General features: G+C 48.9%; 2 protein-coding genes and 1 pseudogene across 3 annotated transcripts; 2 read left to right on the forward strand and 1 right to left on the reverse strand.

The window, feature by feature from the left end:
• The first annotated feature begins 336 nt into the window (after positions 1-336).
• Positions 337-8852, forward strand: LOC123079030 (nuclear pore complex protein NUP85). Its single transcript, XM_044501702.1, has 18 exons — positions 337-897; positions 1308-1410; positions 1518-1628; positions 1736-1819; positions 2027-2098; positions 2181-2237; positions 3044-3163; positions 4866-5066; positions 5689-5799; positions 5886-5923; positions 6021-6177; positions 7069-7170; positions 7250-7306; positions 7485-7631; positions 7771-7841; positions 7932-8019; positions 8181-8237; positions 8392-8852. The coding sequence occupies exons 1-18, from the start codon at positions 476-478 to the stop codon at positions 8587-8589; spliced, it is 2196 nt and encodes a 731-aa protein (XP_044357637.1). The 5' UTR covers positions 337-475; the 3' UTR covers positions 8590-8852.
• Positions 8853-9221: 369 nt separating this feature from the next.
• LOC123079031 (dolichyl-diphosphooligosaccharide--protein glycosyltransferase subunit STT3A) lies at positions 9222-16780 on the forward strand. 2 transcript variants are annotated; one of them, XM_044501704.1, is made up of 23 exons: positions 9222-9529; positions 9603-9665; positions 10288-10343; positions 10431-10502; positions 10597-10702; positions 10791-10841; positions 11832-11927; positions 12023-12082; positions 12164-12277; positions 12364-12450; positions 12695-12798; positions 12952-13047; positions 14130-14250; positions 14335-14415; positions 14495-14623; positions 14718-14966; positions 15042-15185; positions 15262-15448; positions 15542-15639; positions 15811-15890; positions 15972-16059; positions 16168-16260; positions 16389-16780. In XM_044501704.1, the coding sequence occupies exons 1-23, from the start codon at positions 9392-9394 to the stop codon at positions 16443-16445; spliced, it is 2370 nt and encodes a 789-aa protein (XP_044357639.1). In that variant the 5' UTR covers positions 9222-9391; the 3' UTR covers positions 16446-16780. The 2 variants fall into 2 exon arrangements, with proteins under 2 accessions (XP_044357639.1, XP_044357638.1); XM_044501703.1 differs by having other exon boundaries at positions 12023-12277.
• Positions 16781-26559: 9779 nt separating this feature from the next.
• On the reverse strand, positions 26560-26738 carry LOC123081113 (uncharacterized; annotated as a pseudogene).
• Positions 26739-27160: the final 422 nt, after the last annotated feature.

Raw genomic sequence — 27160 nt, forward strand, 5'->3', positions numbered from 1 at the left:
GATCGGATCTTATACCTACGCGGGATCGACGAAAGCCTGCATGATGCAGGCGTGACGCAGGCTTGACGGAGAGTTGATTGAGCGAAGCGTGCTGATAACGTGTTCCGCAACTCCGCCGGCGAGTCCGGTCCGAGGTTGCAGAGCGAAAGCGGTAGACGAAGTAGTCGAACACGCAAAAGTAAATGACTTAAAAGATATGAAGGAGACCAGGTTTATTAATCAATGATCAGGTGTTATAATGATGGCTCCTCGTTACTTTATATAAGGTAGGGGTCAAGGATAAGTACCCACCCATTTTATTTTAAGTGGGGTGGGGGAGGGGCTAGCCCGTGCGATACGCACAAGGCCGCCGCGACCCCTCGGTGGCCCCGGTTTCCCAACAAGTTCGAGCTCCTAAAACCTTTCTTCCCCACGCCGCCCCAAATCCTCCCCGCCGTGCCCCTCCCCCCAAAACCCTAGCTCCTCCTCGCCGACGATGCCGGGCATGCCGGCCGACAGCGGGGGCGCCATCGTCCCTTTCTCGGGGGAGCCAAAGCACGCGGCGTCGGCACTGCCTGTGCGGCCCATCCGCCACGGCGTGCCGCCGCCCATCTCCCGCGTCTACATCTCCTGGTCAAGCGGCAACCTCCTGCAGGTCGCCTGCCTCCGACCTCCTAGTCCGGAGGAAGGCGCCGGCCGCGGCGCGGAGGAGGTCGCCGGGAGAGTGGTGGAAGTGAACCTCGGCGTCGGCGCTGGCAATGGCAGCGCGGAGGTCGAGGAGGAGGTCGATGAGGCGGAGATGCGGCGGATCGAGTACGGTTCGGTACCGGCCTTCGCGCTGCTGCAGAGCAGGAAGAACGCCCTCGCAGATGCTGCTGCTATGCAGCACATGCACTCAGTCTCAGAGCACGCAGAATGGTGAGCATTTTGGTTTTCGTGTGTTCGCTGCTTAATGCAATCTGGTTTTGATTAGGGATTGATTTGAGTACCAATTGTAACGGTGAGCTCTATTTCACATTTCTTACGGTTCAGAGGTCCAAATTGCTTGAGTTTGTTACACAACTTATGCTTATATAGGAAATGGGCATTACATGTCTATTCAAAATCTTTTAACTTTTACAACCCATGTTACAATTGTAGTGACTTTGGCAGCCATCCATGTGCTATAGAAGCTATAGTTGTACCTCTCAGACGTCCATTCTGAATTCTGATGCATATATTAATCATGCCTGCAAAAATAAACCTTACTGGGCAGTCGCATCACAGGAAGAACCTTACCAGTTACTGTAAAATCTGCTCTTGTTCTTATTGATTATTTTTTTGATTAGGTGGCAATATGTGCTCGAATACAGCAAAACCATCGGTAATCTTCTTGGCAACCAAGATTCTCTTCCTGCTCTCATGATTGAAGATCCGAGGGCAATTCTTAAGGTGACCGTCTATATGTGTTACAAACTTACGATGCTTTCTTATCATTTAAGTTCACTTATATTTTTGTTGTTTCCAGTAAGGAGTAACTGCTATATTTTAATTTACAGGTTAGAGAGAAGCCTACTAGTTTAAAGGCTGCCTGGGAATTGTTAGAAATATTCTATGTTGACAAAGAGTTACACAGCTGGCTTCCGGAGCGACTCGTTGATTGGTTAGCCGTAATGCTCTTTCTGTTGACAATTGCCTTGTTATACCTTATTAAGTCATATTTACTGTCACAATGCCTGGGCTTATATCTCTCTTATTCTTCCTATTTTGGTATTAGGATTACGACAGCCTCTTGACCAAGACGGATGGCACGGTGTATTTCAAGCTCAACAATTTCCAGAAAAAGCTAATCAACCTGCAGGTTGATTCTTCTATTATCAATGATAGTATATAGAGGCCAGTCTGGTATACAAACTTTAATAACTGACCGCCCTGTTGAGTTGATGCTCTGTTATATTTTATTTATCTATTTACTTCTGTTAATATGTATTACTTCCATGGTCCAACCCTTGTACCTTACTATTGGTGAGAGTGAACTGATGTCTGATAATAAGTGGTATTTTTGTAGATTGTTGAAAATGATGATGATTACTGGAATGGATTATCGGCAGCACTGTCAGTTGGATGGCTTGATGTTGTGGTATGTCTATATGTTTTGCACGTTTTTCATAGGTTTATACTCTTGTGTGTAGCTTGCCATCTGAAGTTTTTTTTTCTTGCAGGTGAATATGCTACGTTTTCATGGATCATACCAATTGGGTCAGATGGACAACCGTGAGGTACTTAGGTTGTTGCTACTTTCAGGCCATTCTTGATTTCTTTAGTCACCTTGTCAGTGATGTTGATCTTGCAAATAAAATATCATTCTGGTTTGATTTAAGGGCCTAGATCATCGATAATTGTATTGCCCTATTTGCCTTCTCCTTTTAGGCTTTTACCGAATTAGAATTTAAAACTACCCAGATTTTCAAATGCAGAATTGCAATGAAAAATGCACACTCAGTTTGTCCCTTTTTTTTCTATGAAGTTCATGTGGTTCAGCTATTGCACCAAGTGCAGTTATGTTATATTGTTGGCCGTATACATTTAAAAGTTTAATCCTATTTAAAATATTAAACAGTAGCCTAGAAATAGTACGCTTTCACCGCCCTCCTGTCGATACAGCTATGAAGAGAACAATTAGGTGGCAATGATGAATGGATCCATTCTAATGCATAATTTTGTTAACTTGATCATGGGAAGAGAGTGACCTGTAATGCAAGGACTCGCAATTTCTCTGGTCTGTTTTGGGGTTTGACTTACCTTCATATTTTGCTTGAATAATTACGATTCACGAATAAGATACAAGAAAATGTTACTCTGCTATATTTCCCTGATTTATTCTTTGATTTTGATAGCACTTGTGCTAATTTACTTGCGGTTATCACTCGGACATAGTATTTTATTTATACTTTTGCAAGTTATTTCTATATGGGGCATGTATTCTCTTGTAGCTTTGCCCATATAATATGAAATTCTCTGCTGTCAGTATGTTTTATGTACAACTAATCCTAACATAAACGGCTTTTGTCCTTTGGTCCATCAGACAGAAAACGGGTTGGTTGAGGCTGTTGCAGTTCTTGTCTCAACCATGCCGCGCATGAGACCGGATTTACCAAAGGGTAAATTAGGGCAGTGCTGCAAAACAAGACCTGATTTCATCAAGGTATGCTTTATAAATGTTGCCATCTTTTTGAGCACTTTACAATTTCTTCTGCACCCCTATGAAAGTTGGATAGATCTAAACCACTAATGACATGATCATTTTCCCCTTATCCTTGCGAAATCATAACAATATTAATTATCCTGTTTTTACCCTCATTGCTGCTGCACATTACAAGCTATGCCTTGCATGACCACCATGATGACCAGTTACTGCTGCTCATGAGAGTGCCTCCGTACCACAATGTTATAGTTATACTTCTGCCTTCTCATGTTCAATTTCCACATGATGGTGCTGCTTGTACTGTTAGGTAGCACCATCGCTACTTGCCATGCTGCCAAACTTATTTTGCATTTTTTATCCTACTGTTTGCAAATGATTGCTGGTGCTTTTGGCTCCCTCTTCATCACTTGCTGCTGCTTCCTTGGGCTGCAACCTGCTTTGTGCCCACTGTTGAAATATGAGTGCATTACCACCTTCCCTCAATATCTAAATGTCTGCCGAACTGTTTGGTGCATGGAAGTATCAGAAATAAAAGCGACCTGGCGAGCACTGAATATAAAAAATTTCAGCCTATGTCGAGTCCATGTCATAGGCCCAAGGGAGCCTATATGTGGGGGTTGAGTATGAAGGGAGTGTTTGGTTCCTCTCCGCTCCTCTAACTCCGCTCCCGGAGCGGACGAGACTGCAGCTCACTTTGACGGAGCTGCCAAAACCGAGCTCCACAACTCCGCGGAGCGGATTGATTCCGAACAGGGCCTAAGTATGAGACTATGAGTATATTCCTCACCGTTTGTCACTACCTTTAAGTTTTTGGAGAACTGATTGCTGCTCGAAACTCATTATCCACCGAGGTTCAAGGAGAATTATTTGGGGACAACTCTATAAATGGTCTAAAAAACACAAATACTTGCTGGGGGTGGCGTGTCCGTATTGGATACCATATCACACATGGATTTGTCTCCAATACATATCAAGGGAGTATCAGCTGATTAAGCATGAAAAGTAACGAATTTTAATCCCGATACCTCACAGGTATGTTTCCGATATGGCCCAGCCCAATAACTAGCGTTTGTCTCAGCCCTACCTGTAGTGAAACCCATCCCTGATCCCTCTTCTCTCCCAGATCCAAAATGCGACAACCTAACAACCAGAACAACTATCCAAAACACACTACCATAGCTCGGACAGTCCCGAAAACAAAACACAAGGGAAAATGAACGCAACTGTCTTCAAAATGCTATCCTGCATCCATCCTCTAAACTCTAAAGCTGAATAATGAGGCTCTGGATCTTATCTTGCATGCCCCACATCTCTCCCGTCATCCTTCTGGCGAAAGACAACGCCCTGCATGGAGGCAATGAGGATTGGTCAGGGTACATCTTTTAATGTGGCACATATGCTCTTTTATTGGAATTTCGTGCCTGCTTTTGGTACCCTGAGATGCAAATCTTGACCTTAATGGTAATATGACACATGGTTCAAAGTGAAATATGTGATTTCTTGGTAATACTTCTAATTGAAACGGTTTTACCTTGTTACTCATCTGTGAAACTGGGCAGTGTACTGGTTGGGCTTGGTGAAATTGTTATGTCAATCTTCCGTAGTCATTCTTTTTGCCTTCATAAGCTTTAAATTATGTGTTAAAAAAAGTTGTCCCAGTTGAAGTTCACAGAAAGATTTGATGAGCTACTTGTATTTGCAGGCATGGGAAAAATGGCGAGGTCAAGTAAGTAAACTGGAGTGCAGTGCATTTTGGATTCAGTGCAGTCACCAAAAAACTCGTGATGGTTTGAAGAATCTGCTTCACATCATGATGGGAAACATAAAGGACCTCACTGCTGCTACTTCCCATTGGCTGGAGCTATTCGCTTCTCATTTTCTTTATATAAGGCCATTTACAGTGGTTCGTCTCATACCCATGCACTTGCCTCTTGTATTGTCAGTTCTAATGCTTTGTGGTTCATTTGCTTGAGTAACTCTCAGTTTTCCTTAATACTTCTGTGACATTCCTTGATTCCCAATGCTTGCGTAAAGATGTGCCAGATGCCCTTACTTCCCTATTACCTAAGGTTTTGCATGCAGTTTCCTCCCATGGCTTTCAGTTTCATGATTGCTATTAGAGCAACCCCTTGTTGACAAGATCATTTTACAATTGAATGTGTGCTCTAATCTGTTACATGACCTGGTTACTTAGAGCTCTCACTGTCACAGCTCTATTGGCTAGGGCCTAGGGCACAACAACTGCATCTAGCCAACATGGGCTCGAGTCTTCATCTTCTTTGGAATGAAAAGCTGGGGAATGTGGTCACACCTCTCGGTCTCATTCTTTTTTTTTTATTGATTTTGAATTGTCTTTGTGCAATATTTTGTGCTTTTAAGATGGCTAAATATTTACCCTGACTGAATTTCCTGAAACCTCTTATCTCTCGTATGGTGCAACAGTTAGCTTTTAATTTAATGTATACATGTGAACAGTTCAAGGAGTCTTTGTGCAACAGTTTAGCCTTTTCTCTCCATTGTTTCAGGGCTTTGAAGGGATGCATCACTTAGCACAGAAATGCATACAGCTTAAGCCGTCTTTCGACACTAATGGATTAACAGGCCTGCTTAACGGCATCCTTTCAGAAAATCCAGAGGTTGGCATGCAACATTATCCTGGCAGACTCCATATAACCCTTGTCTTTCCTTTCTTGCCGATGTAACATTTCTTTTTCATGTTTAGGTTGTCTTGGCGGAATGCACAAAAAAATTTGGGCCTTGGTAAATGGACAATCTGTTACTCGGAGTATTTGATTTTCCACCTACTGTCAACATTGAAACACTGTGACCTAATAGATTTTGCCATCTGTGACCACAGGATGGTTACACACTGTATGGAGCTGTTGGCAGCTGATAATGACTATGCGGATATTATGTTGCATGAAGAACGACCTAACTTTGGTGGCATAAGCATAGAAGAACTGCACCGGCTAGTCTACGCTCAAGTTTTGTGTTCTCATTCTTCAACTTGGCAGGTGAGTTTTATGTACTCAATGCACTACCAAATGACTAGAGCAGCTTCTGTTCTGTTCTGTGGTTTTAAATATTGAGAAAAGTCCATTTTGAACCTTGAACTATTTTGCCTGGTGTGACTTGAACCCCAAACTTTCGAACTGTCTATCAAATCCCGAACTTTCTAAAACCATTGAAATCAAATCCTAGGACGATTTGAAAAATGGTTTTGTGTTAGTCTTCTAAAGAAGTATGAAAACAATTCATGGATGTCATAAGAAAATCATAAAAAATGACCATCTATGTCATGTGCAAAATGACTAGAGAATTTCATTTATCTTATCCAGTGAGTATCCCCACCGTATCCCTGTTTTTTTCAAAATCAGAAAAAGGGAATAATCGGGGATACGTGTAGCCGAGTGTATCCCCGTGTCGCCTGCTTACAGCATGGGGTTACGGCTGACCCAGCCGTATTGGTGCTTTCTAGTTTTCACATTTTTTGAAAACAGCAAAATGTAAAACGACTATCTAAAACCAGGTTAGGATTTGTTGAAGTGTATATGTGGATTGCCTAGCCTTTTCCATCAGTTTGGACTTTGGGTTGCGTTGGCTAGTGCATGAAGCTTAACAGGGCTGAAGTTAAATGGCGTTTAATATGGACGGTTTCATAGTTCAGGGCTTTATGGGACTTTCAGCCATGGTTCAGGGTTTACAATAGACTTCTTTCTTGAACAATATTCTGATGTATGTGGGTCTGAATGTTCTAGTGTATGTATGCGTATTGTGTAGTTTGCTACCATCCGTTGTCCACTTTGTTGTATCAGATCTATAGAATCGATGTTGTTTATCTATGCTAGGCGAATGTCTTATTTTGATGTTGTTGGTAATGGCCATCTTGCATGTTTGGTACTCAGATCGCACCGACTTATCTGTCCTCGTGTCTAAACCAAGGTCTAGGGCTGCTGGAGATTCTACTTCTCAAGCAACCCATACAAGATAACCGTCTAGTGCTGAAGGTACGTTTATTCAATTTGATATTTACTTGTGGTGTTTCTGTATTTTTTTCTGTCACCTAAAACTCGTTTGTGTGAGCAGACTTTGGAACTTTGTCGTTTGTATGAACTGGAGAATGTTGGTACAAACATCATGAAGGTAAAATGTGGTTCGTAATGCACGCGTAACTTTATTTTTAAGATAAGCACAATTTTTCATGAGCATCTTGGGTTTTAAAATGGCTTATTCTTCAACTAAATATTCAAACTTAACTTTGGAATTCTGTATTTAACTGGCTCAAGATGTCCTATCTAATAACTTTTTTTTTTGGTTTTAGATTGCAGGCTGTTACCATTGGAAGCATGGTAGAAAAGGAACTGGGGTTTACTGGTTTCAGCAAGCTCATGATAAAGTACGACTTGATAGAATTGCTCAACAATTGTTTGAACGCATTGGGAAGTCAGTCGCAGATGATAATTTTAAGGTGTCAAATTCTTCCCTTTTTCCTCCCCTACAGTTAGTTTAGTCTTCAGTATTAACCAAGTAAAATGGATCAAAATATGCAGACAATTTAGCAGCTATATTATTCATGACAGTATCTAATAGTGATTTTGCTTGGTCAGCAATGGGAAGGGTTGCTCGAGTTACTAGGTTCAGACATTGGTAGTGCAGGTGGTCTTGAGTTCCTTCACAGGTATTTATTTCCTTTTTGATTTTTTCATCAAATTATTGTTTCTTTTCTCTTCACAAGTGTGACATCAGCTTAACATATGCTTTTGCAAAGGTACCGGGATTTCAAGAGATCCCTTCAACAGGCACTAGAAGGAAGGACCGGCGAGGCTGCTCGGCAGACCGTGGAGTTTCTTATACAGGTAAAAATGTTTCTGCAGTTCAATACTTCAATTCAAGACCATTGGTAGAAGATGTGCAAAAAAGCATGCAGCTTGTAGGAATAGTTATCTTGTCTCCAGGTTTAAGATCTATGGCATTAGTTTTTTTATTCCTTATATACAATGTAATTTTTCTTTTGCAGCTAATGAGAAATCCTTCTACACCACAACGTTTCTGGCTGCCCCTTCTACATGACTCGGTAAGCTCCCGCTGGTTGATTAGTATAGCACTAAGGATCTTCATTCAGCGAAATAGCTTAGCTAAATCATATTTCTTCATCTTATCTTAATCCGGATTAACATTTAAGAAGTTTGGAGTTCTGATTCCATTTTCTGTCGCCACCTTTTCTACAGGTGAAACTACTCAACTGCAAACCCCGCCCTTTACTGAATGTTGCCGAGACGACCTTGTTGCTAAATAAACTACAAGAACTGTCCATGGCCAAGCTGCGTCCTGACTTCTGCAGTAATCACCTACCAAGCCATGCACTGAGCTCTGTCAGATTGGCTCTGGGATCAAATCTTGCCCGTGCCATTCTTGAAGAAGCTTGAACTCTGGTTGTATCTGGTGGAGTGTCAGCTCCAGTTTGGTGGCGTTACTCCGCAGTTACAATCAGGCTCCCTATTTTGTTGTTGAGAAAGTTTGAATTAGTTCGCTCTGGTTCAGCGGCTCTGCCATAGATGTATCATATATTGTTTTTAGCTTTGGTGATCTCATTTGTCTGTTGTTTTTTATACGAAACGGTGCTTGTAACTGTATTCTTGGGTAAAAAAACCAGCATGTTGTTGCATAAAATCAGTGTGCTTATTTCTAACATGCACAGTGGACCTGTGGAAAAGAAAGTACTCCTTCCGTTCCATAACTTTTGTCATGGTTCTAGTTCAAAGGAGTGTATCTGCTAAAAAAAAAATCCGAACGACTTGGCCCATTGTCACTGGGAGAATGTTTCTTCCCCCATAAATGTTTTTATAATTGGATAGAGCAAATCTTCTAAATTTGACCCTTGTGCACAAGGATGTCCACGTTGACTGGTTGTCAGGTGTGATTGTGAATACCATTTTTGTTTGTGTAGACAAAAGTCCAACCAGACATTAGCCGCTTTTTGGTGAGCTTTAGCAACTCGTAGCCAGCCAGCATATAATCGGATGGGCGTTTTCTTTTGTTTCTTTCTACATATAATCATGATCACCAGTGAATTCGATCTGGAAACTTGGTAGTGCCAAATCGCCCAAACAAGTTCAGTACTCCACTGCTACGGCACGCAGCGGCTCGACGGCAGGGCACCAACACAGCAGCTACACCAACAGCCTTCCTTCGCCTGCTCCCCCAACTCCACTGCTCCGCTGAGCCGCCATGGCGGAGCTCGAGGCCGGGTCCATCTCCATGGCGGCCGGGGGCGGCGGCCGACTCCGGAACGCCCTGAGCGGCATGCTGTGTGCTTTCGCCCTCCTCCTTATCGGCGTCCTTGCCTTCTCCATCCGCCTCTTCTCAGTAAGATCCACGCCAACGTTCTCTAGATCCTGTGGCGAACTCCATGCCCGCCTCACATGTTGGTGTGCCGCAGGTGATCAAGTATGAGAGCGTGATCCACGAGTTCGATCCCTACTTCAACTACCGCGTCACTCAGGTCAGTTTCGGCGGCGTCACATTGTTGCCCACTGTCCGTTGCTCAGGTGCCTGTGGTGTGTAGCAGCACTGTGAAACTGAGCTCAAAGCGTAGCAGGACGCGTTGCTGTGTTTGCTCGGAGCGTTATTACATTCGAATTTTGGTAACTATGGCTGTAGGAAGCTTCGTTTACTTTCACATGGTAGTGGTATTAAGCGGCGAGAAAATTGGGACAAATGTTGGTTTTCTTTTCCCCAATGGAAGGGCAAAGCATCCTGGCCTCTGCATATGATTGGGGACTTGGGATGTACTCTCTCCGTTCCTAAATATTTGTCTTTCTAGAGATTTCAACAAGTGATTACATAAGGAGCAAAACGAGTGAATCTACACTCTAAAAATATGTCTATATACATCCGTATGTGGTAGTCCATTTGAAATCTCTAGAAAGACAAATACTCCCTCCGTCCCATAATATAAGAACGTTTTTGACAAAAACGTTCTTATATTATGGGACGGAGGGAGTATTTAGGAACGGAGGGAGTATTCTTTTGTGTAATTTGCAGCTTACGTTTTTGTACAAGTATTGATGTTCCATAATGTGTATGTATTTTTATTCGCTATATGTTTCCCTGCCTTGTCTCAGTTTTTGTCAAAGAGTGGAATCTACGAGTTTTGGAACTGGTTTGACGATCGAACATGGTATGGTTGCCACTTGCCGGGACACATGAATCATTCAGTATGCGTTATGAATGTTCGTCGTTTCTTATTGTTATTTGTATGTTATAGGTACCCCCTCGGACGTGTTATTGGCGGCACCGTCTATCCTGGTTTGACACTGACGGCAGGCACGATATGGTGGTATGTAAAATGTTTCATTCCATAGCATAGAGCAACGCGTTGTCGGACAGCTCTGAAAAACCGCGATTGCGCCTCAAGTGTTTTGCTTGTATAGGTTGCTAAACTCCCTCAACATCCCATTGTCGGTGGAGACTGTCTGTGTGTTCACTGCTCCGATTTTTTCGGCAAATGCTTCCTGGGCAACTTATCTGTTGACAAAGGTTGTTTTCCTGATATAAGAATCACATGTGCTTACACTAGTTCTACAACCACAGAAGTTCTGTAGTAACTATGTACTTTACCTTCCAGGAAGCGAAGGGTCATGGGGCTGGTTTAATGGCAGCAACTATCTTAGCTATGGTATTCTCTGTTTCTTTTATCTTTTCTTTGTGGAGGGACTGCTCAGTTTGGCCATGAGAAAATTAAGTTTTTTCTATATGCCTACCTGATTTATATTTCTCATTTTATACCTTGCTGCTTACACTTGTGTATTGGTACTTTGCTGTGAGTTCCAATGGACAAATGTCGGCTAGGTCTGTTCGTCCATTCGTTTGTGGGTAAATTAGAGAATGGGGATACTTTGATGCGATATTTCTGTTAGCTTTGTAAAAATTGCTTCCATATCTCCAACTGTATGAGCAAAAGCTTTTGTAAATTTGTGTCTTCATTCTTCCTAGCCGAATAACTTTTTCACAGCCCAATCCTCATTTGTTAGGTTATTCTCAATTATCTCTTTTCTGGAATAGTTGTCAAATCACTTCTCAGCCGATCAATGTTTAGGAGTTGAATTTGGCATTTCCAAACAAAGGAGTCATATTTTGGTCCTCTGGTTTGAGCTCCGGATGATTTTACGTCCTAATCATTTCAAGTGAGCTTATTTGGTTCTTCGACTTCACTATTTATCCGAAAAGCCTTCTGTAACCGACAAGGTTCATTTCTTACATGTCAAAAACAGGAAAATTCAGAGAGATTTTACAACTGTTTAATCACAAGAATCAGTATCTAAAAACTGAGAGCTGAATGATCAAAGCAGCTTCATTAAAAAAGTTGAGGTCCAAGAATGGCCTGGCCTGGGAAAATATGAAAAATAGGGACTGGAACACAAAGCTGAGAACCGAAATATTTCTGAATTATGAAGGTTGAAATTTCCTGTGAATAAAAATCCTAATGATCATTGAGCCATGGGGTAAGGCTGTGTTTTTCTCATTTATTTGGGATCTGCGACCATGAGACATCATCTTTCCTTTTTCTTTTTATAAATATGCCTACCTACTGCTACTATATCCTTATACACTATCTTGTAAATAGCACTTGATCGAGAAACTACTTACCATTCCTCCTAATACGCAGGTCCCCTCATACATCTCAAGATCTGTTGCAGGCAGCTACGATAACGAAGCTGTAGCAATATTTGCTTTAATATTCACATTTTATCTATATGTAAAGGTTAGGTTCTCAAAGCGTCCTTAGAATTTTAGGCCTTGTCCATTTTAACCTTCTCTTTGTGTCCTCAAGAAGATAACATAATGATGACTATGCAGACACTAAACACGGGGTCACTCTTTTATGCAACACTTAATGCTCTCTCTTACTTTTACATGGTAAGTTTTTCTTCGAAAATGTTTAGAATAGCTACAAGTTTCAGAAAATTCTTCACATTATACTGCATTTCCGCTTTTCAGGTCTGTTCCTGGGGAGGCTACACATTCATCATCAACCTTATCCCAATGCATGTTCTCCTGTGTATTGTAACTGGTCGTTATTCTTCACGACTTTACGTTGCTTATGCTCCCCTTGTAAGTCGATAAGTCTAATGGCTTACCGATTGGTTATGCACAAATGAACAGCACAGATTCTCATTATCATGATTAGCACCATGCAGGTTGTACTGGGAACACTTCTGGCAGCATTGGTACCTGTGGTTGGTTTTAATGCAGTATTGACATCAGAGCACTTTGCATCATTTCTGGTACACCAATTGATTATCTACCTACGCATGTGTTCCTTTTCCCCCCTTAAATTGTCTGATTTCACCCAATTTTTGTATATCTGTTAAAAAATTGCTACTCCCTCCAATCCATATTACTTGTCGCTCAAATGGATGTATTTAGCACTGAAATACGTCTAGATACATCCGTTTGAGTGACAAGTAATATGGATCGGAGGGAGTAATTGCTTTCTCTTTATTTCTGAAAATGATGATTGAATTCCAGGTGTTTATAATCCTCCATGTGGTTGCTCTTGTGTATTACATCAAAGGACTTTTAACTCCTCGGCTGTTCAAAGTGGCCATGACATTTGTACTAACGGTTGGCTTGTAAGTTTCTGATGTCAAAACCAGTTAATGTGCGTTAAAAGACGTGTTACACTTGATACTGGTTCATAATTTTGGCAGACCAAACATTTGTTTCTCATAAGTCAAAACAAAGTAGATGTTCTGTACACATTCTAATATCAAGGATTCCTGCAGAGCCCTTTGTCTCGCTGTAGTAGCAATACTTGCTGCATTGGTCGCATCTAGCCCAACAAAAGGTTGGAGTGGGCGCAGTTTGAGTCTACTTGACCCGTAAGTTCTCATAAAGTATTTGTTTGGCGCAAGACTTGTTCTTGTTTTTGTTTCACTGATAACAAAGCCTTCACTCTGGTTAACAATAAACATGACAATTTTAATTGGAACCACCTTTCCTCTGGATTTGGAGTTTCTAAAGAGATATGCTACCTTCTAGGTTTCCGCATTAGTACAAAAGAATTGTGATTTCTATTAGAGTGAATCCAGTTTTTACTCCATACGCTGACATTTTTGACACAAATTACCCCATTTAACAGTTTTTCATCCGGATTACCCCATTTAGTAAAAGTTTTGCCCCCGTTTAAAAAAATTACGAGTTTTTATCCCATTTAGTGATCTATCAGGTGAGCCCTGGTCATCAGGCACACATGACGTGCCACATCGCATTTTTTTTCTGGCATCTTTTCCCGTGCCTGAACCGGTCAAATGGCTTAGCCGAACACAGTTTTTTCTCACGGTCGGCAGATGTACGCACGTACCACTTTGCCTTGATAAATTACTTCTTCATGTCACGCAGCTCCTTGTTCATTGTTTCCACCTCATTCTTCTTCACGGCATTTGCTTCTGGAGCACTGCTATATGTATGACAGGCCTTATCCGATATTTGTATGATGATTTGGATCTGACCTTGCAGCATTTGGGCAAAGGAAATAAAGACCATTGGATTTAGCATCCTGCTAGTATCGTACAAGCAATTATCATATGTGCAGTAGTTCCGTTGCTTCTGGGTGTTGCATCGTACTAGGCATAATTCCATTGATGCTTTGTATGACAAAAGAACCACTGGAGAAGCTATCCACAACCTAAAATACTTTAAATGGGGTAAAACTGGCAAAACTTTTGTCGCATGGGGTAATTCGAATGAAAAGCTATTAAATGGGGGTAATTAGCGTAAAAATATCAAAGTAGGGGGTAAAAAATGGAATCCACTCTTTCTATTACCCACGATGTACTGATAACTTGAAATTTATTCTGTATACAGGATGTACATAATTCTGATTCCTGTTTATGATGAATTCTTCTTCTGTTTCTATATAAGTTGATGCCTTGAATTCCTTCGCTTTGTTCCATTCTGACAGAACATATGCAAGCAAGTACATCCCTATCATTGCTAGCGTGAGCGAACATCAACCACCTACCTGGCCTTCTTACTTTATGGCTATCAATGTGCTAGCCTTCTTAGTTCCTGCTGGGATCATAGTAAGCATTCATGTTTTGTTGGAAAATGGATTTTACTTCGTGTTTAGCATGGTTTTAATTAATTTGTTGCAACACAACCTGCAGTCATGCTTCTTACCTTTATCTGATGCAAGCTCATTTTCGGTCTTGTACTTGGTAACTTCAGTATATTTCTCTGGGGTAATGGTAAGTCATCACTGCTAAGACATTTACAGTACCGTATTGCTTTATTTATCAGTTGATAGTGATGTTAGTGCAATGTTAGGTACGACTGATGCTTGTTCTTGCCCCTGCCGTGTGCATTTTGTCTGGGATTGCTCTGTCAGAAGCTTTTAACGTCCTCACACGATCGATGAAATTTCAGCGCCCAATATCAGATGATACCCTTCCTACTGTATGATTATTTCATTAGTACTATTTTTCTAATATTCTTACCAGATTTAGTTTCTACAAAAGGTTTACTGATGTACTGTCCTGTCAAATTTAAGGCAGGAGATAGTACCCCAGGGAGTTCCAGTACAGCCACTATCACAACTTCCACGAAAAATGCGAACATAAAAAAAGAAAAAATGGGGACTATTTCAAAGGAAAGATCATCAAAGAAGAGTCGGAAGGAAACAGAATTGGTGGGAAGTTCTCCTGTTAGGCCCGAAAAGGAGGAGAAGCTTTGTGTACTGCCTTCTGAAGCATCTGCCATGGGTATACTGTTCCTGATCATGCTTTGTGGACTTTATGTGGTAAGGTATCTGTTTTCACTGGAAGCAGCATTCTCATTAAAAGTGACGCTATTACTCAACGATCCATTTTTGCAGATCCATTGTGTATGGGCAGCTGCAGAAGCATACTCTGCACCCTCAATTGTGCTGACATCACGTTCACACGACGGGCTGCATGTTTATGACGATTTCCGTGAATCTTATGCATGGCTGCGCCATAACACAGAAGTGGACGATAAGGTATGCCTTCGAATGGACCTACTCTGATCACTTGAATTGCATCATTCTGATAGAAAGATGGCAATGATTGCTGTAGGTTGCGTCATGGTGGGATTATGGTTATCAGACAACTGCAATGGCCAACAGGACCGTGATTGTAGACAATAATACCTGGAATAACACGCACATAGCGACAGTTGGGACAGCAATGTCATCCCCAGAAAAAGGAGCATGGGAGATCTTCAATTCCTTAGATGTTAAATATGTGCTTGTGGTCTTTGGAGGTTGATGTGTTTTGGACTTGCAGAAATAACAGTATTCTAAACAAAGTGCTTCCTGAATCCCGACCCCATAAAACCTGACGATTTTATTTTCAGGGCTTATTGGCTACCCAAGTGATGATATTAATAAGTTCCTCTGGATGGTTCGAATCGGAGGTGGTGAATTCCCTCACATCAAGGAACAGGATTACCTTGTGAGTGGTGAACTTGTGTTCTACAACTATCGTGCATATCATTCGGTAGTGTCGTGGTAGAAAACTAAAAATATCAGTTTGCATTCTAGTATAACATGTGGAAGAAAAGCACCATCAACTATGTGAAATTTCAGACTTCTTCTGAGTTATTATGTTATATTATTTCTATAGAGGGATGGCAACTACCGTGTTGATGCTCAGGGCACTCCAACAATGCTGAATTGCCTCATGTACAAGCTTTGTTATTACAGGTCTGTCAGTGCAAGGAAGTTACCATGCTGATGTATCGCAATCATGGATTTTCTTTCACATTTGTTCTCCTTTGCATCTAGATTCGCTGAGACTGATGGCAAGGGGTTTGACAGAGCGAGAAGATATGAAATAGGAAGGAAGCATTTTAAACTGACCCATTTTGAGGAGGTACAGTGCTACTACTCTTCCCTCCAATCATTTAGAAACCAGAGTCCCCCTCTCAGCTTTGCTTGACTGCACCTGCAACGTGTTCATGTACCATATTGCTTAATGCAGGTTTTTACAACCCAGCACTGGATGGTTAGGATTTACAAACTGAAACCGCAAAAGAACAGGGTCCGAGGAAAGTTGAAACTGAAATTGAAATCTGTAAGCCAGACAACACTACAGCTTGCCTACAATCATGTATCCGTCCGATCCAAATTAATTGATGCAGCTTCAGTACAACTTTAGTACTTTTGAATCTTTAGCATCTTTTCCTTTCTTCTTGACTGCAGAGTTCGAAAACAAGTTTAATGCGCAAAGGGGCTGGAAAGAAGAACCCATGGCAGTAGTTGAATAGAGAACACATGCCCGCTATTACCCTTAAAGAACACAAACTCACTATTTGGCTTGCCCAAAGTTCCCGAGCTCGGGAAAATTACACGCTAACGAGAAGAACTTGGTTAGAGATATCCACATTTTTTGTATACTTTGCCGCGCGTCACATTTCTCTCTCTCTTGCACCTCCAGTGTGGTTCTGTGGTGCAAGGAGAGGAAAGCGTCACCCGGATGCAGGAGATTCCATTTCCCATATAGCAATTGAGTGAGAACTGTGTGAACAGCAGAAATTTTGAATTATGTCAAGGAGTGAACAGCTTGCTGCGTGCTGTATACAACGTTGCACCTCGGCATCATCGTCACCACTTCTCCCTCAGCAAAGCAAGTGCCTATGATACCTTGAAATGGTATGATTGGCACTGTGTTACAAAAGGTATTGTTGGCACTCAGTTTTAGAGTTGGCAGTCAGCAGCCTGATCATCATCAAACTTCTAGCTTATCCAGTTCATCTCTCGGCTTATTTTAGATAATCATTCCTATCTGACCTTTTTAAGTTGTTCAAACTTTTTACCTGCAGTTATATTTGAAGCAGTGAGGTCTAAAAATATGAACCCTTTTATCAAAGGGAAGGAATTATTCTGTATGCAGCATCCTAAGCCTGGATAAGCTGGAAGCCTTGATATTATGTAGAGTTTTGTCGGATTTAGGGATCCGGCAACCCTTGAGAGGTTCGAACTCTGGGGTGCATGCGGAGATCTCAACCTGTCCAGCCTGCCTACTCGCGATCCTCCCTAGCCTAGCGCGTCAAGCTCAAGGAGACACAAAGACACAGAGGTTCGGGCCACCGTTGTGGTGTAATACCCTAATCCAGTGTGGTGTGGTGGATTGCCTCGAGGGGCTATGGATGAACTAGTACCGTGGATGAACAAGCCTCAGGAGGTGAGGTGTTCTTGAGTTGGTGTGGTGCTCTACTTGTCCTGATCTCGGTTCCTCCTCTATGGTGGTGGTTAAGTCCTATATATAGTGGCCTTGGTCCTCTTCCCAAATATGAGCGGGAAGGGATTCCACAACGGCGGGATTTGAAAGGGGACAAGTAGTACAGTCTATCCTAACAAAAGTAGTCTTCGCTTGCAAAAAGCCTCTGGTCGTGACACTGCGGTGGGCTCGGTGATGACCTCCGTCCTGCCGTCCTGGCGGTCTTGGTCTTGTTGCACCAGAATGGAAACCTTTGGCTGATTCCTCGGGACTCCGCGCCTGCGGCTTGCCTCCCTTGCACTGAAGAGGAAACCTGCGCTGTGCGCCCGCCTGGCGCCTGCCTGGCCTTGGTCGTCATGGCTCACGTCAGCTGAGCCTCATGAGGTAACTGCATAGAACTCTCCGCCCATCAGGAGCCCTCCTGAGGAGGCCACTTCCTTCGGGGGTCTTGGCGTCGTTCGCCTGGCGAGGCTTGGCCCCTCGCGAGGGTCTTGCTGTGCTGGTGTTGAGGCTGGGCCGTACCAGGCCGTCGATGAAGCCATGTGGTGGGCTGCAGGCAGGCAGGATTGGATACCCCCAAGTCCAGGACGCCGACAGTAGCCCCCGGGCCCAAGGCGCGCTCGGACTTGGCTTCCAGGCGAAGCCAAAGGGCAAGTGCGGAGCGCCGCGGGCCCTAACCACCTGCGGGCTTGATGACGCGTGGCGATTGATTGGACGTGGGCGACTTCGTTTCCCCACGCTGCCTCGGCAACTGCTTCCGTTTGACAAAAGGGGTGCCGCCTGCCGCCAGGCTTCCATTGTTCCTTCTTCGTCTTGCTCCAGATCCCCTTCTCCCCACAGCGGAAGAGCTCACCAGATCTGCTGATTTTCCACCAAATCTCCTACTTGATGGCCGCCGAGAAGACCACGGCTTCTTCCTCGGCTGCCGGCTCCGCCTGGTACGAGCCAGGGCTGCTGGCGCCCTGCGTAATCGGGGAGAAGCTCCAGACCACGCTCCTCCTAACGGTGAGCGACGATAATGAGTGGAAGAAGACCGCGTTCCGGGTCACCACCGCTGTGCCGGAGCCCGCGGGCAGCAACTTCTTCCCCTTCTTCATGCACAACGTCTTCTCGGGGCTGGTACCTCCATTATCCCCCTTCTTCGGATCCTTCACCACTATGGTCTCCATGCGCTCCACATCCATGCCAACTCCATCCTCCTTCTGTCCCTCTTCGCCTTCTATTGTGAGATGTTCATGGGGGTGATGCCCTCCGTTGCCCTGTTCCGCCATTTCTTCTACCTTCGCAAGACCGGTGACAATCTGGTCGGGTGCATTGGTTTCGTCGCGGCGCGGGGTGGTAACGCAATCTCTCGCGCCGGGAAGAAAGTGGAGGATGCCGTGAAGAGGTGGGTGTTGATGGATGCCAAGAGCTCCCAGAGCTCGCTGAAGCTGCCGACCGCATTCCCCGTCTCCGAGAAGTGGTGGCGTTCTGAGAAGAACACCGACCCTTCCCTGACGCCGTTCGTGAGGAAGATGGATAACGAGCTGAAGAACGCGAAGCTGACGGGGGCCATGCTCATCAGGGAGTTCCTGAAGCAGCGCGTCGCGCCGCTTCAAGACCGCCCCCGTCCCTTGTGGAAGCTTGGTGGTGAAGACGACAAAATCCGCCTGCGCCGAGATCCCCTTCCCGAGGAGGAGCTGAACAAGGTGTTGCTCTACCTGACGGGAAAGGACCCGAGCGACCCTCCGGAAGGCTGGCTTCCGCTGTACTACCGTGATGATGCCGAGGAGGTTGTCGCGGCCATGCCTGTCTTCGACGAGCTCGGGTTCGTGCGGCTGGGGTCTTCCTTGCCGCCTACTACCTTGGTGCACCTCTCCTCCGACGGCCAATCCTCCGAGGCCACCGAGGATGAGGTTGTGGAAGAATCCTTTGCCCCGGAGCAAAGGGAGCTCCTGTGCGACCTTCCTGACGATGACGATGACGACGAGCCCCCGGTGGTGGAGGTGCCGCGCCCTCCAGGAGTCACGACGAGGTCTGGGGGTGGCCTCCTTGAAGCAGCCCAAGCGAGCGGTTGTGAAGAAAAGCAGGACCGCACTGATTTCTCCGGGCAGCAGCCCACCTTCGCCGACGCCGTCCCGGGCGGCGCCAACCGCAAGCTCTCCTGCTCCCAAGAGCTCGGCGCCAGCTGCTCCTCCCTAGTGCCCGTTGCTGAGCATGAAGAGGCGCTACGCCTTCGTCGACCAGTAAGTTTCTCCCTTAACCCTGCTTATTGGTTCTTGAAGCGGTACTGAGCGTCTTCTCCTGTCGTTAGACAACAGCCGTCGAAGAAGCAGAAGGAGGTACGGAGGTTGTCGCGGCTGCAAGCAATGAAGCGGTTGCCGCGGCCCAGGTGAAGAAGAGTGCCGCAGCCCCCGCAGCCCCAGAGGTGACGTCATCTCCGGAGGACGTGGATGCCCATCCCCATGAGGTGCCGGTGCCTTCGGCAGGCCTGACTCCTCCGGCACCCAGCCTTGCCGCGGCTGCTGAGGACAACCAGCCTCCGGAGCCCCCGGTCCTTCCTGAGGCTGAGGTTTCTTCTGCCTTGGCGCCGAGGGCGCCTCCTCCCTTGCCCAGCGCGTGGCCGAGTCATGGTGCTCCTGCTCCCTCCGGGACCCTGGAAGAGGCAAGGGCGGCGCTGGACCTCCTCCAGGGTGAACTTCAGGGCCCGGATCGTCGTTCGGCGCAGGGATGCCTGAGGCTGATCTCCGGTTGGCTCGAGGCTGATGCGTCTGTCCGCGCGGCCTGGGGCTCTGCGGAGGAGGCCCAGAAGGCGCTTGGGGTGGCCGCCACGGCGCGCGACCTGGCGCGGCAGGAGGCCACAGAAGCTGAGAACCGGTGCCGCCTGGCAGAGGCTGATCTGAAGGCTCTCCAGGACCAGCAGGCCGCCCAGGCCAGCCAGCTCCAGGAGCGTGAGGAGAAGCTGAAGGCCCAGGAAGCCGCCGTCGCCAACCAAGACGCCGAGGTGAAGAAGACGGCCTTAGAGCAGGCTGGGGAGCGCGACTGCCTAACGAAGCTGAAGGAGGAGGCGGAGGCAGCCCTGGCCGAGGCCAAGAAGGTGGCCGCCATGGAGCGCGACACCCTCTCCTTCCTCGAGGCACGCTTCCACAAGGCCCAGAAGGCGCTCTTTGGAGATGATCCCTCGAGAAAGGCAGTGGTGACGACCCCGAGGGAGAGCCCTGCTGCTCTGCTTCCTGAAGTCGTGGCGGTGCTCGAAGATGCTGTCGACGGGTTTGCATCCTTGGTGGAAAGCGAGGCACGCTCACTTTCTTCCTCGGCTCTGACGTGCGTCTTCAGCCATCTTTATCTCCAGGATGCCAGCTTCAACCTCTCCTCCTTCCTTACTCCGGTGGACGCCGACTCCCAGGATGCTGCTGCTGCCGCCGTGAAGAGCTTCGTGGACGCCTTGCTGAGCAAGTACCTGGTCGTTGGTCCTCTGACTGAAGCCGGTGGAACGGGTGACGCGCCTGGCGACGAGGCTCTGCTGGCGGGCAGCGGTGATACCCAAGTCTGAAGAGGTGGCCCGACGATTCTTCTCTTGCTTGTTTATCCTGCATCGTGCGACATGCCTCGGGAAGGCGTTTAGAACTATTTGCTTGGAACAATATGTCTTGTAATAACTAGATTATGCTCCTTCAGCTTTCCCGTTTGCTTTGTTGTTCTGCGTCGGCAGAGCCCGGCCCCGCGCGTACCTCATCCGCGGTTGGGTCGTCCGGATCACCAGGACGAACCCAAGGGGTGAGGGGCTACGTGCCCAGTTAGGCTCCTGAGTCGCGATGCTCAGGAGTCCTCCTTCACGTGCGAACAACTTAGGAAAAGATGCAGGGGCAAGCCTTGGTGTTCTGCGTCGGCAGGGCCCGGCCCCGCGCATGCCTCAACCGTCGTTGAGTCATCCGGATCACCAGGACGAGCCCAAGAGGTGAGGGGATACGTGACCAGTTAGGCTCCTAAGACGCGATGCTCAGGAGTCCCCCTTGACGTGCGAACGGCTTGAAAAAGAAGGGTGACAACCAGGTCTTGGTGTTCTGCGTCGGCAGGGCCCGGCCCCGCGCATGCCTCAGCCGTCGTTGAGTCGTCCGGATCACCAGGACGAGGCCAAGAGGTGAGGGGCTACGTGACCAGTTAGGCTCCTGAGACGCGATGCTTAGGGGTCCCCCTTGACGTACGAACAGACCATCCTACCTTTTCCTCGCCGAGCTCTCTCTTGGGAGGGGTGCGCGAAGACCAGCCCCGTGAGGCCTGGCGAGGTGGGGTACGCCAGGCGTGACCTGAGCGTAGCCCCCGTGCCCAGCCCCCTCGCGCTACCTTCCTGAGGGAGAGCAGCACGGTGAGGCTAGTCACTGAGCCCGGAGGCTCCCTGAGGTTAATGCAGCCGTGAGGCCACCCCCAGTTGTTTATCACCAGGGCGGAGCATAGCGCTCTGCTCTTGCACGGGCATAGCCGCTCCTCGGCAGTGTCGACGGCCAGCACAGAGCATGGTGCTTCCACTGGTGCGTGGGAGGGGGCTCCCTCTGAGGAGAGCCCCCGGGGCGTGTACAGCCCCGCCCTGACACGTGGCTTGCACGGCAGGGCTGGAGGAGGTGTATATGGGCACCCGTGAGCCAGCGCGGGACTCACGAGGCCCTACCTCAAGGCGGGTTGCGCCTGGTCTTGATTAGAGATGCTCGGATTGGTCCTGCGAGATGGTTAGGCAGCCTGCGCCGAATGAGTTTCCTGAGGTTATTGCATGAGAAGGCCAGACACCAACGACCCCAGGAGGTGACGTGAACGGGACCGACCCGCCAGACAGAGCTCAGCCGCTGGATTTATCGACGCTGCAGGGATGGACCCGAGCACAGACGCCGTGCCCAGTCTTCTCATGCAAAGATCCTGAAGAAAAACAGTCGGCGCGCGGTTCTCGTGGCCACGGGGGCACTAGGTCGCGCGCCCTCACTCATCCACTCACGATTAGCTCATGCAAGAACAAGACACCAAGAGCTACGGGAGGTGACGTACACGGGGCTAGCCCGTGAGCCAGAGCTCAACTACTTGGGTTTAGCGACGCTGCAGGGACGGACCCGAGCACAGATGCCGTGCTAGTCCTTAATCATGAGGCGGTCGTGGGAGAGCTCGCGAGGGCGCGAGACACTCTTAGCGGCGAAGCGCCGGTCAGGCAGTCAATAATTCAAAAGTAACACTCTTAGCGGCGAAGCGCCGGTCAGGCAGTCAATAATTCAAAAGTAACTTGGAAAGGATTGTAACTGGCTCTGATAAATGCGGAAGGGATACATGCCGTAGGGACGGACCCACACGGCTTGGGGATGATGCAGCCCGAGGGGCGCCCCCAAATTGAACGAACTAGGGAGATGTCACCTGGTACCGTTGCTGAAGAGTTGTTGAAGTATCCAAAAAACGCGCGCCACCGAGGCCGTTCCTCATGAGCCGCTCCGGTGCCGAGCCTCGGGAGGCTCGGAAGGACCGGAAGGCTCCTGAAGGTGCTCCTCCATCTCCGCCAGGATCGCCTGGTGCCTGGCCTCGCAGGCCGTCTGAGCGTCCCTCATGCAGCACTGGAATGCCTCACCCGCGCCCGCCAGGCCAAAAGGCATGCGGGCGTAGCTGTGAGGCGGACCCTCGCATCGGCTGACACGAGACGGCCACATGAGCTGCCGAGACGCGGCCCTGTTGAGCCCGGGAATGTCGACGGAGACACGGAATTCCTTACCCTCGCCAGTGCAATGAGCTGAGCCACGCGGCAGGCAACGATCGCCTTGCAGAACCCTTCCTTCCCGAATCTCCTCGATTGCCTTGCTGATGAACTCCTGAATGCCTGGTGCCCTCCGCCTGCTGCCTTCTCCTGGGAAGCGTGCTCTGAAGAGCGCCTCCACGTGGTGCCCGAGCGCCACTCTCGCGACATTGGCTAGATCTGAGGCCCTCCAAAGGAGAGCCCCCGAGCCCAGCCTGAGAGGAGCGTCGGGCGCGCCTCCTTATGCGATGGTGAAGGCGCCGCGTCCGGAGACGCGAGACTCAGCGCCGCGTCCTCGAGTGATGCTCCCTCACGAGACCCCTGGCCTAGCTGCAGCTTCTTCATCTTGGGAGCGACCTCAGGAGGGAGGGCGCCGTCTTCGTCTTCTGGGTTCTCAAGTGCTGCAGCTTGGAAAGCGCGCTCGAGGGAGCACACTGCATCCTTCTCTTGGCAGGCGACGTTGTAGCCTGGTGTGTGGCCGCCATGAACTTGGCCAGTGCTGGGTACCCTAGGATGGCGTTGTAGGGCAGGCGGATGTTGGCGACGTCAAAGTCAATGAGCCCGGTGCGGTAGTTGTTGCGCTCGCCGAAGGTGACTGGGAGGCGAACCTGCCCGATCGGGTGTGTCGATCCATCGGTCACTCCTGAGAATGGCTTGGTGGGGTACAGCTGGTAGTATGGCACCTGGAGTCTGTCGAACGTCTGAACGGAGAGAACATTGAGCCCTGCTCCACCATCGATGAGGGTCTTGGTGACGGTCACATTGCTGATAACGGGGGAGCAGAGCATGGGGAGCGCGCCAGCGGTGGCCGCACACTTGAGGCGGTCTGAGGAGTCGAAGGTGATGGCACACTTGGACCACTTGAGAGGGCGAGTTTCTTCAAGCTTGGGGAGCGCTGCATTCACTTCGCGCGCAAACTGCTTGAAGACACGGTGGGAAGCCGGGGCCTGTGAGCCGCCCAAGATGCAGGCAATGGCCCGAGGCTCCTGAAAGCCCCAGCCCCCTCGTCTTGGTGGTGATCTTCGTTCCTTCTTGGCGGTGGAGGCAGAGGAGGCAAGGTTGCGTTGCCCTGAGGGCGGTCCTCACGAGGCTGCTCCCTCCAGTTGCCCTCGCGAGGCTGGTCCTGCCAGCGGTCCTCACGAGGCTGGCCGCGCCACTCCTGACGGCGGTCGCGTCCATCCCAGCGTCCTCCACCTCGGCCACCTCCGCGCCCGTAGCCTCGATCATTGCACTCGGGGCGTCGACCGAGGCGCCCGTCGCGGAGAGCCCTGAGCTCCTGGCAGTCGCCGGTGTTGTGGCTGTAGACGTTGTGGAAGGCGCAGAACGGCCGCTTGCCCTTGGATGACTCGGGGTGGTCGCAGCCGCGCTTGGTCTCTGGCTCGGCTGCGAGCACGGCTGGCCCCTTGCGCTCGTGTCCTTGGTCTTGGTCTTCTTGTCTTCTGGATCAGCATCAGGGAGCTCGAGGAGGGAGAGGCGTCCCTCCTCATCCCTTGCACACTTGTTCGCCATGTTGAACATCTCCAGAGCGGTGCAGAGATCCTCGTGGATGGCGAGCTCCTCCTTCATCTTGACATCGCAGACGCCATCGGTGAACGCGGAGATGATGGCCTCATCAGACACCTTGGGAATCTTGAGGCGGACGTTGTTGAAGCGCTGGATATACTTATGCAGGGTCTCTCCAGGCTGCTGTTTGACGCGGCGCAGGTCTCCCGCGGCCGGCGGACGGTCGCGAGTGCCCTGAAAGTTGGCGATGAAGCGGCTGCGCATCTCCTCCCAGGAAGAAACCGACCCGTCGGTCAGGTTCAGGAGCCAAGAACGCGCGCCATCCTTGAGGGCCATCGGGAACCAGTTTGCCATGATCTTCTCGTCGCCGTTGGCCGCCTCGATGCTCAGCTCGTAGAGCTGTAGGAACTCGGCGGGGTTTGCAGTGCCGTCGTAGCGTGGAGGCAGGTCAGGCTTGAACTTGCTCGGCTAGACGACGTTGCAGAGCTCCGCAGTGAACGCGCGGCACCCTGCTGTGGCCACCGGAGGTCGTCGAGGGGGTGGAACGTGGTCCTGGTGCACGCGCACCACCACCTCCTGCGGCAGCGCGCGAGCCTGGTGCTGGGGTGCTGGAAGCACGCGCGCTTCTCCTTGGGGACGTTGCACCACCTGGCAGCTCACGTCATCTCAAGCCGGCGCCGGGAGCTACGGGTCGCGCCGTGGAGCCATACGCCTTGGCTCGATGATGGCGCCCCGGGCCGGAGGCGGAGGAGGAGCCCCGTGCGCGACGTCGCCCGCTGCAGGTGGTTGCTGAGGCAGCGAGCGAGCCTGCCCGTCGGAGCCCCTGTGCGCGACGCTGATGAGCTCGGCGATCCGCTCGAGCCACTCCTCGTAGAGATCACCCACCGGACGGTAGCGAAGAAGCTCCCGCGCCGTGAGCAGAGCGGCCTGCGCGTCCACCTGGCCGCGGCGCGCGTGGGAGGACGAAGCTGCTGGGGTCAGTGACGGAGTAGCGGTGCGGCCGTCGCGGCGCACCGACGGGTGCAGCGATGAAGCTTGCTGCTCATGGGCGGCAGGGCCCGTGGCGGCGTTGGCCACCGGAGAAGGAGCGCGGCGGGCACAACCGTCACCCGCCGGAGCCGTCTGAGCGACGGGGCGGCGACCGCAGCCTGACGCTCGGCGTGAGCCCCGCGCGCGTCGGCCATGGAGGTGTCGGAGCGATGGCGGATCGAACGACGGAAGAGAGAATCCGACGCACCCCTACCTGGCGCGCCAAATGTCGGATTTAGGGATCCGGCAACCCTTGAGAGGTTCGAACTCCGGGGTGCGTGCGGAGATCTCAACCTGCCCAGCCTGCCTACTCGCGATCCTCCCTAGCCTATTGCGTCGAGCTCAAGGAGACACAAAGACACAGAGATTTATACTGTTTCGGGCCACCGTTGTGGTGTAATACCCTAATGCAGTGTGGTGTGGTGGATTGCCTCGAGGGGCTATGGATGAACTAGTACCGTGGATGAACAAGCCTCAGGAGGTGAGGTGTTCTTGAGTTGGTGTGGTGCTCTACTTGTCCTGATCTCGGTTCCTCCTCTATGGTGGTGGCGAAGTCCTATATATAGTGGCCTTGGTCCTCTTTCCAAATATGAGCGGGAAGGGATTCCACAGCGGCGGGATTTGAAAGGGGACAAGTAGTACAGTCTATCTTGACAAAGTAGTCTTCGCCTGCAAAAAGCCTCTGGTCGTGACGCTGCGGTGGGCTCGGTGATGACCTCCGTCCTGTCGCCCTGGCGGTCTTGGTCTTGTTTCCCTAGAATGAAAACCGTGTTGAGGCTGGGCCGTACCAGGCCATTGATGAAGCCACGTGGTGGGCTGCAGGCAGGCATGACTGGATACCCCCCAAGTCCAGGACGCCGACAAGTTTGAATTAGTTTTGGTTGGGGTGTGCCAGGCCAGGGCAGTAGTGCAACGTCCAGGCGACACATGTGAGCCCCAATAGCAAGCTACTGTTGTGGACCCACCCCCTAAAAAATAAATTTAATATCATTGTAGGCACATGGCCCACATATCAGATATTAAACTGATAAGATCTACGTTCGTCCTTGCCAGGGGGACTAATGTCTACAATCAACGTAATCTCTCGAATTTCCTTCAAAAGGAAGGTCCAATGCGTTCAGAAACTTGTCCGAAAAGCAGCGACGAATGATGTTATTTGACTTTCAGGGCCAAAAAAGTCCTCCTTAAGACCGAATTTGAAGGCACCCCGGGCCTCCTGGCGCAAGCGGGGAGTATTTTCTGGATTCGCACGCTCGCCGCGAGGATTTGAGTACTTGTGGGTCCGAAACAGACTCCGAATGACAAAGTTATGACCCTTTTAGTGAACACCGATCCATTATATGGCAGTCCTTGAAAAGAAGTTGGCTACAGACGTCGCGTCGGAGGAAACAGACCGACAGATGGCTCAACCGGTGGGTACCATCGAGACACAGGTATTGTGCGTCTCGTTTCTCACGAAAAAAGGTATTATGCGTCGCTGTG

This window comes from Triticum aestivum, chromosome 3D, assembly GCF_018294505.1.
Source record: "Triticum aestivum cultivar Chinese Spring chromosome 3D, IWGSC CS RefSeq v2.1, whole genome shotgun sequence".
Classification (NCBI taxonomy): domain Eukaryota; kingdom Viridiplantae; phylum Streptophyta; class Magnoliopsida; order Poales; family Poaceae; genus Triticum; species Triticum aestivum.